Source organism: Vigna umbellata, chromosome 4 (genome assembly GCF_029865625.1).
Source record: "Vigna umbellata cultivar VRB3 chromosome 4, Vumbellata_1.0, whole genome shotgun sequence".
NCBI classification, from domain to species: domain Eukaryota; kingdom Viridiplantae; phylum Streptophyta; class Magnoliopsida; order Fabales; family Fabaceae; genus Vigna; species Vigna umbellata.
Window position 1 is genome coordinate 19,357,118 of NC_142168.1, and position 15,753 is coordinate 19,372,870.

The 15,753-nt window shown below is 32.4% G+C and overlaps 1 protein-coding gene across 1 annotated transcript; it reads right to left on the reverse strand.

The window, feature by feature from the left end:
- Positions 1-3,348: 3,348 nt before the first annotated feature.
- LOC148199465 (uncharacterized) lies at positions 3,349-5,830 on the reverse strand. Its single transcript, XM_088113605.1, has 2 exons — positions 4,464-5,830; positions 3,349-3,636 (listed from the first exon to the last, which is right to left on the reverse strand). The coding sequence occupies exon 1, from the start codon at positions 5,797-5,799 to the stop codon at positions 4,492-4,494; it is 1,308 nt and encodes a 435-aa protein (XP_087969731.1). The 5' UTR covers positions 5,800-5,830; the 3' UTR covers positions 3,349-3,636; positions 4,464-4,491.
- Positions 5,831-15,753: the final 9,923 nt, after the last annotated feature.

The following is a 15,753-nucleotide window of genomic DNA, read 5'->3' on the forward strand; positions in this document are numbered from 1 at the left end:
CCATGATGAAAGCCTGCAACTGTCTTCCATATAGCTTCATCAATGCAGACATCCACACCTTTCACCCGAGAAAGAATACAGTTACCTTCAACCTTCAGATTTGCATACAACACGTTCACCAAGTTTGAGTAGTAGTCACCACCCAACTTAACAAACTTAGCCAGACCTTGATAAATCAGCCACTCATGAAATATAAATCCTTCATTGCGGAAGAAAAGAAGATTAAAAAACTTATGCTTGATGACTTCTTTGAATCCCCAGAAGCATACGAAGTAACTTCGCACTTCCTCATCACTAATCCAACCAATGGGATTTGCTTGCCTTTCAACCGGTGATGACTGTTTTCCACAGCGAGTAGATGAAGAAGCCATCACAGATTCAGAGTTCACATAGATATTTGTGCACATATAAGGTTTTAGAGGCAAAGTAATGAAACAGTGCGACTCATGAACTCATGAATCAGTTTTTATAAAAGACCTGATTTATTAAGTTTAGAGAAGGCCATTTTGAATTTGTGAAAATTTGAAAAGCTCAGTTCAACAATTTAATTGATTTCATTAGATTTTGAATTGATTAAGCTTAAACCAATCTCAAACTTTTGAAAACAGATAAGCGCTAAGAAAACATTAATCGATTACATTACTAATTAATCGGTTAAAATTCGGGAAAATATTTTTCAATCAATTTCAATACAAGCAAACACATATCATTCACATACATCAGTAAAAATGTTGCAAATTAAGAATGATGCATGAATTACAAACATAAACTAGAGTTACCACATTTAATACTCAAGAGGTTAATGATTTTTCCTTCGTGATCCTTCCTTGAGTCTTTGTCTGCCACCATTTCAATTTATTTTTCTGCAAAATCATCATATGGTTTGGAAGCACGTATCCAGATAAACTTGGGGCCTTTTCTGTTAGTAACAGTAGTTGGTTCTTTGGGAATCCATTTAAACTTTCCCTTTGGAACAACAACTTTCCTGTAATAACAAGATCTAATAGTGTGACCAATATTATTGCAATAGAAACAGGTAACAGTAGAAGGTTTACTCAAATCAGTAAATTACTTTGAGTTAATTCTTTCACTTTTAGCATTGTAACCTATTCCTTGCTTGTTAATTACCCTTCTTTGAAATCCTAGAACAACTTCTAAGTTTGATATACCAAGAGTAAATTTTGATAATGTGCTTGCTAGGTACTTGATATTTTCTAAGTATGCAGGACAATCTTTACAATCTTTTTCAACAATTTTATTTTTAGATCTAGCATTCTCAGCAGATTGTAGAGAAGCAATAAGATCAATTTTCAATTTATCATTTTCTTCAACAAGGTTATCAATTCTATATTCATAATCTTTTCTTTCACTGTTTAATCAATTAACCTTGTATTTAAGCTTCATTGCCTTTGCATGGAGTTCTTGAGAAGCATCCAGCAATTGATAATACCTGTCTTCAATTGGTTCATCTTCAAATATGTTGTCACTGCTTTCAGAACTAACAGATCCAGCCATAAGACACAAATTTGTCTCCTCCTCTAGACTTTGATTGTCTTCATCACTAGATGTACCTTCAGAATCACTATCTTCCCATGCAATATAAGATCTTCTTTGCTTGTGTTTTTCTCCTGTCTTGATTGAGCTTTTCCTCAATTTTCTGCTTTTGCTTTAACGTTGAACAATGGGATTAACAGTATTTCCTCTTCTTTTGCTTCCTTTTGAATTTCCTACAAAAATCAGATGCATTGTTTCTAGATTTCATGAACTTAGTAAATTTCTTTACCATCATGTTAAGCACTTCCTTTTCTAGTACTTCTGCATCAGAATAAGCATTTGTATCATTGCTTCATGAGGCTTTCTTGCTGGAAATCTTGACAGCTACGGAATGCTTCTGAACAGTTTCTTCTTCCTTTATCACTCTTCTAAGCTCCAATTCATGCTCCTTAAGTTTGTCAAATAGTGTAGCCATGTTCATGGAAGTCAAATCCCTTGATTCAAATATGGCAGTTGTTGATAAGGGGAGCACTGTGATAGCTGAACTCAATCCCTGTAATGTTGTTTTTGATGATGACAACACATTAATAGCAACAACACATGAATATTGTAATGTCACAATAGAAAAGTGTTTTTGTGTTGTGTTATACATATGTGAATTTGTACATGCTTACTATGATAAATGCATATACTATGACCAATGCATATGTTAGACATACTATGTGAATCATGCATACTCTTGTGATTATGATGTGATTATATTTGTGTATGCACATTGTATGTTTATGTGTATTTAAAACCAGAAGCACAAAAGCATATTTGCATGACAGAATCGATTACAATATTATAGACAGCTTATGTTTTGAATTGTGGCAAAACAACTAGTTTGAATCGATTACATTAGGTATTGAATCGATTAAAACTCGCATGTTATTGCAAGAAACATATATAAACATTTTTGTTGTTGTCATCATCAAAAACAAATTACACAGGGATTGAGTTTACATTGCTCTCCTATCAACACTTATGGTGTCTAATAATATATCTTTTGAAACAATATTTTATTATATTATTTTATTTAATATTATTTTATACAACACTACTAATTGGATTTATATTTTTTATAAACAGCTGAAGTTAGGAGTTTCAACAACTTATTCACATTCATTTGAGTCATTCTTCACATGGTTAAATTTCATTCAATGTGAAAGAAAACGACATATATCTGTTTACCATAATATAAGTTCGACGTACCAAAGAGTTTGAGTGCACCACATTTTTACATAATTATAAAATGCTTTATTGGATATTTGTTCACATTGAGAAGATCAAAGGATTCACCTTTTAGGGGGAACAAGACTTTCTCTTTTACATTTATAATTTGTTAAAGATTACTATAAATTTACACTATCCCAACAATCTTTTTTATAACATCCACTTTGCAATAGTATTTAAATTATAATTATCTTAATATACTTATTGTTAATTTGTTGTTATAATATTCAAATTTCATATTAAATATAATATCTTTTCTTGTTGAAAGAATTGTATGCATAATACGGACAAATATGTCAATGACAAGATGACAAGTCCGTGCATCGTATCATGCATGTAATCGATCCTACTTTTTATTCGTGACCACAAAATTTAAACGTGACTAAAAGAGAAGATTCTAAACATTAAATTTCGAAGACTTCATTTAATCTAATAATAAAACCACAATTATTAGTACATAAGAAGTCGGACTAAATATAAACTACCATTTTATTATCTGTGTAAATGAAATTAGTATTATTGAAAAGACTCTAAAAATATATTAATTGTAGAATTGATCTAGAAAATATACAAAGGGCAAGAGAGAAAGCATTCTTTTTTATTTATTATTAAGTTTGCTTCACAACCAAAATGCATTCATGTGATGTTCAATTAGAGAAAGCAAAGAAGTGCCTTACAACTGTATAAAAATACAATAATAATGGATGAACAATACAAACGAAAAAGAAAAGGATTGACACACGTCTTTCTTCTTATGAGACAAAACGCTCGGAAACTTTGCTTCCGTTGTTTTCCTTGTGGGAATGCAAAATGCATCTTCTTTCTATCAACAACGTTCTTTATTGGCACATATTCTTCATAAATAACCTACAAAGTACATGCACATGGTTAGCATAATAGTCTACAGTCCCTTTCACTGGTTATTCCTTCAATAATGTCAAGAAATACTTCTCCCTCGTATACTAATGCAGGCAAAACGGTTGTTATTTAGATTATTAATATACTTTTTTTCCCCTTTGGTTTTGGATTTTTATCCTTAAAATATGTATGTACACGAAGAAGAAAAATAAAATCTCCAACACTCTTTAGATATCTAAATAAAGAAAAAAGAAAGAGAAATATGTATCTAATATAATTAATAATATTATGTGTGAGAAAAAAAAAATGAAAAGTGTTGATAGAGTATTTATAACTATATACGCAAAAGGTTACATGTAAGTAAAAAAAAAAATACGATACTGTATACGGTGTTAAATTCGAGTAAGAAATTGTAGTACTGTCGCGGTGGTATACCCTTGAAAAAGGTAAGTCGCCATCAAAGCTTTGAAAAAGATAAAAGGTTAACATCTTTTAAGAATAATAAAAGTACGCTTAAAAGAATATGCTTAATTTGTTTCTAATAAACTTGAAATAAACAAAGAAATTGCCTTAAACTTCTCAAAAATTTAATTAAAAATATGGAACCATGATTACTATAGTCAACAACCAAAATTTAAAAAGAAAATGAAAGTATTGTTCGATCGAAACAAAAAAGAGTGTTAACGTCACATACTTCGGATTATTAGTTTACTTTGTAAACTGAAACATAGGCCGAACATTACCCTAATAGCTTGCACGTGATTGCATGTAAAGAGAGTTTTAACGTAAATATTACATGATTATTACGATAATGTAGGTTTTGTGTAGAAGATTACCACGAGGAACACTACGCAAAAGCACTATCTAGTAGTGGTATGGAGGAGGCGGGGATGCGTAGATGTAGTGTGGTGGAGGTGGTGAATGAACAGGAGGAGGAGGAGACTTATACTTGTAAACTGGGGGTGGAGGGGATTTGTATTTGTAAACTGGGGGTGGTGGAGAGGGGTACTTGTACGGTGGCGGTGGAGGAGATGGGTACTTGTATGGTGGTGGAGGTGATTTGTACTTGTAAACTGGCGGTGGAGGTGATTTGTATTTGTAGACTGGGGGTGGAGGAGATGGGTACTTGTATGGTGGTGGTGGTGGAGAAGGATACTTGTAGGGTGGAGGTGGAGACTTATACTTGTAAACCGGTGGTGGTGGAGACTTGTATTTATAAACCGGTGGTGGTGGAGACTTGTACTTGTAAACCGGTGGTGGTGGAGACTTGTATTTATAAACCGGTGGTGGTGGAGACTTGTACTTGTAAACCGGTGGTGGTGGAGACTTGTACTTGTAAACCGGTGGTGGTGGAGACTTGTACTTATAAACCGGTGGTGGAGGAGAAGGGTATTTGTATGGGGGAGGTGGAGGAGATGGGTATTTGTAGGGAGGAGGGGGAGACTTGTACTTGTAAACTGGAGGAGGAGGAGACTTGTATTTGTATACTGGTGGGGGAGGAGATGGGTACTTGTATGGAGGTGGTGGAGGAGATGGGTACTTGTAAGGAGGAGGAGGAGACTTGTATTTGTAAACTGGGGGTGGTGGAGAGGGGTACTTGTATGGTGGAGGAGGAGGAGATGGGTACTTGTATGGAGGAGGAGGGGACTTGTACTTGTAAACTGGTGGTGGTGGAGAGTGGTAGTAGTAGGGTGGAGGAGGTGAGTGCTTTGGTGGTGGAGGAGAGTGGTAATAGTAGGGTGGAGGAGGAGAGTGCTTTGGTGGAGGAGGAGAGTGGTAGTAATAGGGAGGAGGAGGAGAGTGTTTAGGTGGAGGTGGAGAATGATAGTAATAAGGAGGAGGAGGTGAGTGTTTTGGGGGAGGTGGAGAGTGGTAGTAGTAGGGAGGAGGAGGAGAGTGCTTTGGTGGTGGTGGAGAATGGTAGTAGTATGGGGGAGGAGGCGAATGCTTTGGTGGTGGTGGAGAGTGATAGTAATAAGGAGGAGGAGGTGAATGTTTTGGTGGTGGAGGGGAGTGGTAGTAGTAAGGCTTTGGCGGCGGTGGAGGAGAGGAGTAGATGTAGTTGTCAGCCAATGTTTGAGATGAGAAGGTGAGGGAGATTAAGGTTAATGCAAGAGTGGTGAGAGTGAGAGAGGCCATTGGAGACCCCATGTTGGGTTTTTGTGTTGCCATTAGGAAAGGTAGCGATACCCTTTATATAGCTTACTTTTTTACCCATTTTTCCAACTAATTTATCTTGCTTTAGATTTTATCTCTTACAACAATGTGAATCTATTAAAAACTAACTTCAATTCGAGTTTCAGGACTAATGCAATCCAAGTTGCCACGCGGGTTTGGATTTGATAGAGACAGCTGGCTGTATGAAAATAATTATAAAGAAGCAATTAAAATAACTAACCAATTACTTCAAAATGTTGACCCTGCCCTTATTTTCTTTATAAGAAGAAGACACCAACCATCCTTTCAATTTTTTTTCCATTGCCCAATTTTCAAAATAATTAGGGTTAATTAACGCATTGTCCCTGTCAAGTATTTGATGTAATTAATTTGTCACGTCTCTTAATTTTTAACAGTTTTATTTTTCTACAGAAACATTCGAAGCTCTATGCATGGTGACCATTAAGGTCATTTAATATCTTGCAGTACTTCTCTGGGACCATGTGTGTCATGATGAAGGTGGAATCTTTTATCTTTTTCACTCTTATTGTGGAGGCCAAAAGGAATATTTACGTATTGCATGGTATCGCTTTCTCTATCAGAGGAATTACAGGCATATCAAGAAAAACTCAGTCTCAAAACTCTTTTACTTTTTTGCCTTTTAGCATTTTACTGCCTAAAGTACACAACTGTTGAATGCGATACGTCAACTTAAGAACTTGTCCATGAATTCCAATTAATATTCTCTTTCTTAATAATTCATATCAAGAGAAAATTTATAAAATTCTCAGCACGTTCATGAATGATGGAACTATATATAAAATATAATACAATAAAAAATTATTGAGTATATTTTGTACAATTGAATCTGTTATATATATATATATATATATATATATATATATATATATATATATATATATATATATATATATGGAAACAATAACATGATACAAAAATGTTGAATTATTTGTTGCATTTCCGAATATGTGTGAGTATCATGACACCATTTTCTAATATTTTTAATTTACACTATAAAATATTTTAACTAAATTTGTTTTTATACTTTTATCTAAAAAATTCAAATCAAATATGGCCATGGCTTACAAATTTCTTTGATTTTTTTTCTACAACTATTGCATTCATGATAAATTACGTTTCATTAAATAATGGTCAAACATTGCATGTTGGGAGGGGCAAATGATACATTGACCCGCATTCGGTGTTCTTCATTAATTTTTCAGTAAATATTAACTTTACCAGATAACTTATTTTATCTTCCTCTTTTTCTTTATGTTTATTTTTTTCCCTTTCTTATAATAAGGATTATGGAAAATTAAAAAAATGAAAATTAATGTTGTGTCCCTATGAGTAGATGCTAGGTCACATATAGTGTATTATTTGTTCCAGCCACTACCATATCTCAAAACCAATAAAATATGCAAAAAATAATAGTCAACAAACACACGTACCTATGTTTCTACACAAAACTAACTTAAGATGAATCATTTTAGAAAAATGTGGAATAATAAACAAAATAGTTATCACTTTGTCAATATAGTATAACATTTTAAAATGCCTATTATATGAGTGCATTTTTTCTATCCATGTAATGAAAGATTTTCTACTTTAAGAATTAAGATTAAAATTTAAAAAACTGCAGAAAGTAAATTAAAAATTGATTGATTTTGAAAAGCATGGAAAGTAGAGTGTGATTGGTTACTACTTTATAATGGATTGTGACGTTAATGAAAACATTTTAACGGAAAGAAAATGTGTAGCTTTTGTTCATGTCAAATTCTCATCTGCTTCAAGCTTTTTGACTGTATAGTTTATACCTGAAACTGGGACAGGAAAAGCACTTTCTCAAAAGTTTCACAATCATTAGATCACATTTCGGTTATTTCTTAATCCAACCCAATCAATTTTTCTTTACTTTTTACATCTACATCAAAATCTAGGACAAATTATATACTACTGCCTGAAATCTTGAATGAGATTAAAATTAAAGAAACTCGTCAAAGGTAAAGATCACAGCTCCACTAAATAAATATCAACGCTTTTGTTAATCTTTTTATATATTAGATTTAAAATTTTATGTTTTTTAATTAATTTTTCTCGTGTAATTTTTTTAGGTGATGTTGTTATTATACATGCTTAATACAATACAAAAAGTGGTTTTCAATTTTAATTAAAATTAAATAATATTGATAACTTTTTATGTAATTACGTATCTCGATCAAGGTATTGTCATCAGTCATATAATTGATGTAGGTGATCATGACACTTCATTGCTATACAACTTGTTTTTAATAAAAATAATAACTTTTTATTAAAACTCAATTGAAAATAAATAAAAATATTGAGTACTTAATAGATAATAAAAATAATAAAAAATGAAAACATGTAAATTTATAAAATATATTGATAAATAATGGTTTTAGGTTATTATTTAAAAAAAATGAAAAAATCGTAAGAAACTGACTTTAAACTTAACTCAATCTCACAAAATTGATTTATAAAATAAAGTTTGTATTTTTTATATACTTTAAACTCATATTATCTTCCATTACACTCACATCACGTCTATACATACATATTATTATAATAGAAACCAAAGAGAGAAAGAAATATCTCGCATTATGGCTGAAGCGAGAAAAAAAAAGATGATCATGGTACGCGAGAGAGGAGAGCTCGAAGCTCACTACTAGCCTTCTCTCATGGCTGCCGAAAAAAGGAGGAAGAGAAGATCAAAAGAAAAGTTTCATCTAAGGTAAGAAAAAACATTGAATCAACATCTATTATTGTGATTGATGAGTCTGATGAACATTAAACTGGTGGGGAAAAACTCTAACCTTAAATAGGTAAGGGAAAAAGGAAAAATGGTAAAATTATAAGTTTTCCTAATAGATTACTAATCCTAAGTAGTAATCCTAACAGATCTAGTGCATTTAAAGATCTTAGTAATTCTAACTAACATCATTAGGCTCCCCTTCAGCTGGATTGTTTATGTTCACCAATCCAAGCTTAGGAACAATGAACTAGAAGCAAACGTGATGTGGTAGTTTCGTGAAAATGTCAATGAGTTGTTCTTTTGAACGAACAACATGGTAGTCGAGTTCTATGTGTTTAGTTCTTTCATGAAAGTTTTGATTGTGAACAATATGTCTAGCTGACATATTGTCATAGTAAAGTGCGACAGTGGTAGTGATCTTAACATTGAGATCTTGTAGGATGTAAGGAATCCATTGAATTTTGCATATTATAGCAGCTAGGGCTCTATATTCTGCTTCCGTAGAAGACTTGGAAACAATAATTGCTTCTTGGATTTCCATGATATGAGAGAGGACCCTAGGAAGATGTAAAATCTTGTGATGGATCTTCTAATATTAGGACAAGTTGCTCAGTCTGAGTCACTAAAAGTCTTTATCTGGTAATGAGAGTCTGCAGCAAAGAAGAGGGCTTGTAAGGGGCTGGATTTCATATACCTAAGCATGTGCTGCAAAGCCCGATAATGATAATTAGTAGGAGATTGAACAAATTAAGTGAGAAGATTGACAGAAAAACATAAATCAGGTCTAGTATTAGTGAGATAAAGCAATTTTCCTATTAATCTGCAATAGGAATTAGGATTAGCCAAGTAATTATCTGTTTTATACAAGGAACTTGTGTCACTTAGAAAGGGGGGTAGTGCAGGGCTTGCATCCCAATATTCCTATTTCTTCAAGAATGTCCAAAGCATATTTCCTCTAACATAGGTGCATTCCCTTCTTAGACTTGGCCACTGATCAAAGCCTAAAAAGTATTTAAGCCTCCCTAGGTTCTTGATTCGGAAAGCATGATGAAGAAGGGCTTTTATGTGATCTATTTATGTAATGGAATCTCCTGCCAAAATAATATAATCTCCATACACAAGAATAGCTGTGAAATTTGTGGATGTTTCTTAATAAAACATGAATGATAAAATTTAGATTGAGTGTAATCAACAGAGAGTAGAACAAATGATAGTTTATCAAACCATTTTCTACTAGCATGTTTCAGCCCATATAGGGACTTAGTTAACCTACAAACTTGACCCTTTGCATGAATATTCAGTCCTGGTGGTGGATATACACTTATTCATTTAGGTCCCCATGTAGAAAAGCATTATATACATCAAGTTAATGTAGATGCCAATTTTTTGAGGCAACAATGGCAAGTAGCATATTCTGACAGTGGTTAGTTTGGCAATAGGAGAAAAAGTATCCAGAAAATATATATCTTCTTACTGTGTATAACCCTTAGCTACCAAGCGAGCCTTGTACCTTTCTATGGTGTCATCGGCTTTATGTTCAACTTTTTACACCCACCTACAACCAATGGAGTTTTTTCCAGGAGGAAAATGAGTCAAGTATTAGGCGCCATTGTCCTGTAAATCTTTTAGTTCTTTATGCATGCCCATTCATGGTTTTCCTTGGCCTCATTATATGATTTAGGCTCACTATTGACAAAAATTGGCAATGTGTATTTTAGATGCTTGTCCAACAAAGAATCATATGACAAAACATTGGAAATAGGATAAGGAGTCTTGTAATTATTTTTAACATGTAAAGATCTGGATGAGGACTGATTAACCTAATGTATATAATCATTTAGCTATTTGGGGACCCTTCTAACTCTAGTAGGTCTTCTGGAGTTGTGATCCTCTCTATCATCAGTAGGATGTGTACTAGTGTTAATGGTGGCGTCTTCACTGTGATCAAGTCTTTGTTCAGTATCTCCATTTGCAAAGGTGTTTTGAACTCCATCACAGTTTTGACCATACCAAAAATCATTAGGCAAAACACTTTCAATTTCTTTCTCAGCATAGTTTGTCTCATTATTGTGTTGATTTTTATAAGGGAAAATGTCTTCATAAAAGATGACATTCCTGCTTAAAAATATTTCCCTAATACTAACGTCGAGTATAATATATCATTTTACACCATTTCTATAGCCTAAGAATACACCTTTTCTAGCTCTAGAATCAAGTTTATTTCTATTGTGCTCTAAAGTGGAAGCAAAACATAGGCAACCAAAGGTTTTCAAATTTAGATTGGTGGGAGGAGTGTCATATATCAAATCATAATATGAGTCTTACCATTGAGGACATATGTGAGTAATCTATTTATCAAATAAATGGTATGAGAGACAACATAGAACCAGTAGGCTGTAGGTATATTAATGAGTTGTTCGATAACGAGTAGTATAAAAGGTCCAACAAAAAACAAATCGACTCAAAGTTAATGGCACAATAAATCTAACAAATAAAAAATTTCACTAAAATAGATTTCAAATAACTTTGATATTATCTTAAGAAGTGATTTTTAAATTTAACTCAAGATTGACACTCATTTATATATAAATTATTTTTATCTCTTGTTGATGGAAAATCTTCAACTCTAAAATAAATTTCATGACACACATATTAAACAACATTAAAATAAGATAAATATAGTATACTTTTCTATATAATTTGTCTATTTATCTTTTCATTATTTTTTAAAAAGTATATACATTAAAACGTGTTTAATGCTTTTGAATTATTTACTATCTTTGATGAAATAAATACAAGATTATGAATAAAGAAGATAGTGAAATGGGATTTATAATTTTATTATAGTAAATTTTGTGTGTTCACAATGTCAAAATGGTGACGATAATATTTGAGACTGCGGAACAACTTAATAATTAGTAATTGCCACTACTTCAATTGCTGTTTTCATGCTTTTGGTTAGACATGCGGAAGAAAGTGACCTGCAAATTAGTGAGAACAACATATTACTACAAAATTATTTGGAAATTTTGAAAATGTTTTTGATCGTTCTGTTCTAAAATTGAACTAAGCTTTCTACTTTCATTGTCCACTTGTCATGGGAATAAATTAAACAACAAAACTTGCACAAGTTATTGGTGTTATTCTTCAATTAAATTTAGAATTTTACTTAAATTATTCACATTTTATTAAATATACGTAGTATTAGGCGTGTTAACCGAATTAATTAACACAAAGTGAAAACTGATCCAAATAACTGAAAATTGAAAAGAAAAACTAAAAAGTTTTAGATTGATTTAGATTGTTGTTTCTAAAAAATTTTAGATTGATTAATCTTAACTTTTTGTTTTGTATTAATTGATGTTAGACTGTGAGAATCTATGCTCTTTAACTTTTAATGAAATTAAATATTTAATTTTATACAAAAATTAGGTTTATTGTTCAAAATATTTTTCACATCTTGATTAACATATTTTTTATTATTATATTTTACTTTAAAAGATTAAAAAAATCTAAAATAAAAGAAAAAAATTTAATTAAAAATTAAAAATCATGAAAATATATTTAAATTAAACTGTAATTGATTTGATTTGATTCAGGTTTTTCTTTCTTTCAAACCAAAAGCAAATCAAACTACGTATCTTTTTTATATTTCGATATTTCGTTTAAATGTATTTTTAACTAAAAGTCAAACCAAATCAAACCATGAACACCCTTTTATTATGATAGAATTTTAAGAATAATTGAAAAATAACATCAATAATGCTTATAATACTTTATCTAAGTTTTTTTCTTAAATAAAAGAAAAACTTTCGTAATTTATTATGCACATGAGAAACAACTCGTCTTACAAATCAGTTTACAAGATTAAATTGGGTTAAGAAAAAAATTTTGCAAATGATAATAGTTTATTCTGTTTTATAACTTGATCATTAAATATATTTTCTGTGTAAGCTTCTTGCATGCGCAAAATTTGATAGTGTAAATATATACAATTCGTTTATAAAGATATATCTTATAAACATCTCTCATATATTGATATAGGATATTTAAAGGAAAATGATAAGTTAGACACAATATTATTAATAATATTTTCACTGTAAATATCACTATTTTATTGAACTTAGAATATATAATAATAAATAATAAATTAATTAAAAAGTAACATGTAAATTTATATTAAATTGTTTTAAAATTAAAAATACCTTTTATATTGAGTTGGTAGGATAATTAATGAACTGCATTAAATGATCATTAAATAAAATTGTCAGGAACAAAAATACTGGAAATTGGTTGGTAGTTAGCATGTGTATTTGGACTACAATAATTGATATGTCTGTGGGAAGGGTATAGAACATATATAGGTGTGTGCTGTAATAAAACACAATCACAAAAATGGTGTGAACTGCGAGGGCATGTTGTTTTTAATTTATAGAGCAGAAACTTTATGCTAAAAATACGATGATGATAACGATAATGACTGTTAAACAATTCACTGGAAATAAAATACAATCCTTTCATTCATTTTTTCTTCTCAGATGTCCATATTTTATAAGCAATATTAAATGCTTATATTTAAAATAGGAAATAATATAAAAACAGAAAACAACTTAAAACAGAAAACAACTTTAAATATTTAAAACTTATTCCTAATTAAGTGCAACAATAATTTAAATCTAAATTATATCTTCAACACTCCCCCTCAAGTTGGTGCATGAATATCAATCATGCCTAACTTGTTAATGACTTCTTCAAACACCTTTCCTGAAACAGCCTTTGTTAATATATCAGCAAGTTGATCTTCAGACCGAACATGTGGAGTTTGAATTACTTGATTATCTAGCTTTTCCTTAATAAAATGTCTATCCACTTCAACATGTTTGGTTCTATCATGTTGAACCGGGTTATGTGCAATCTCTACCGCAGCCTTGTTGTCACAGAAAAGATTCATCGGTGTTTCATACTTGATTCCCAAATCAGCTAGTACGCTTCTAATCCATAGTAATTCACAAATGCCATATGCCATACCTCTAAATTCAGCTTCAGCACTAGACCTTGCAACTACCTTTTGCTTCTTGCTTCTCCATGTGACTAAGTTGCCTTCTACAAAGGTAAAATACCCTGAAGTTGATTGCCTTGTAGTTTTATCTCCAGCCCAATCTGAATCTGTGTATCCTTCTATGCAGGCTCTATCATTTTTTGAAAATAATAAACCTTTCCCTGGTGAACCTTTGAGGTATCTAAGGATACGATATACTGCTGTCATATGTTCTTCACTAGGAGAATGCATGAACCTACATACAATGCTCACAGAATACGCAATGTCAGGTCTAGTGTGAGACAAATAAATTAACTTTCCTACTAACCTCTGGTATCTATGCTTATCCGTCTCAATCTGGTCTGAATATACAGCAAGAGAATGATTCACTTCAATTGGAGTATCGGCTGGCTTGCAAGCCAACATTCCAGTCTCAGATAGAAGGTCTAGAATATATTTTCTTTGAGATAGAAAAATACCTTTTTCGGATCTTGCAATTTCTATGCCAAGAAAGTATTTTAGTTGTCCAAGATCCTTCATTTCAAATTCAGCAGCCAATTTCTTCTCAAGTAATTTCATTTCTTCCACATCATCTCCTGTTAACACCATATCATCTACATAGACAATAAGTATGGCCACTTTTCCTTTGTTATGCTTTATAAACAAGGTATGGTCTGAATTACTTTGTTTATACCCAAACTTCTTCATTGCTAACGTGAGTCTTCCAAACCATGCCCTGGGTGATTGTTTAAGGCCATATAAAGCCTTTTTTAATTTGCAGACTACACTTTCTTTTGAAGGGGGTAGTTGTACTCCCGGTGGAACCTCCATGTAGACCTCCTCTTCTAAATCACCATTCAAGAAGGCATTCTTTACATCAAATTGTTTCAGGGGCCAATCTCTATTAGCTGCTATGGAAATTAGAATTCGGATTGTGTTGAGTTTAGCCACTGGAGCAAACGTATCTTGATAGTCTACCCCATATTTTTGTGTGTATCCCTTTGCCACGAGTCTTGCCTTGTATTTATCAATACTTCCATCTGCTTTTAACTTCACAGTGTATACCCATTTGCACCCAATTGTCTTTTTTCCACTTGGTAAAGAAGTTAGTTTCCAAGTTTCATTTTTCTGAAGTGCTTCCATCTCGATGTTCATTGCTTGCTTCCATCTAGGATCTTCTAATGCTTCCTGCACACTGTTAGGAATAGATACAGTGGATAATTGATCAACCGTTAGAGCATATGATTCAGATAATCTATGAGATGATACATAATTGCTAATAGGGTATTTTACTTTCACTCTCGGATCTGGTTCATAAACTGATTTTGGTATACCTTTATTTTGTCGTTCTGATCTTCTGGTTTGTGTATTGTGAGTGTTAGAAGAAGTTGGGATGAAAGAGTTTTCAATAGGGACAGAAGTTACCTCAATAGTAGGTTCGGGATGTGTTTCAGAACTGTCCACATCAGGTGATTCTGGTATGTAAGGTAGACTTGGTGCCTCATTTTGTGAAGAATGACTTGCATTGAGAAGATCTGTACCTGGAAGACCGGTGGAGACTTCAGGAGAAGGATTTTGATTTGGTGGACTCTCCATAATAAGAGAAGATGTTGGAGTAGGAGTCACAGGTAAAGGTAAGGATAATTCTTCTTCTCCAATATGACGAATCTCCCCCTGAGAAGAAGAAGAGGTGACTCCCCCTGAATAGAAAGGTTCAGACTCCCTAAAGGATACTTCAAGTGTTACATGCATTTTGTGAGTTTGAGGGTCAAAGCAACGATATCCTTTTTGGACGTCAGAATAGCCGACAAAGATACATTTTTTAGCACAAGGATCAAGTTTACCACGTAATTTTTTTGGAACATGAACATAGGCAGTGCAACCAAAAACTCGAGGTTCAAGATTCATGACATGTGGAATAGAAAAGAAAGTTTCAAGCTTTTTTTGAGGGGTGAGAAAACCTAAAACACTAGAAGGAGTTCGATTTATAAGATAGGCCGCAGAGAGGACAGCCTCACCCCAATAATGGGAAGGGACATTCATGCCAAATAATGAAGCCCGTACAACCTCCAACAATTGTCTGTTTTTTCTCTCAGCAAGTCCATTTTGTTGAGGTGTATATGTACAAGAAGTTTGA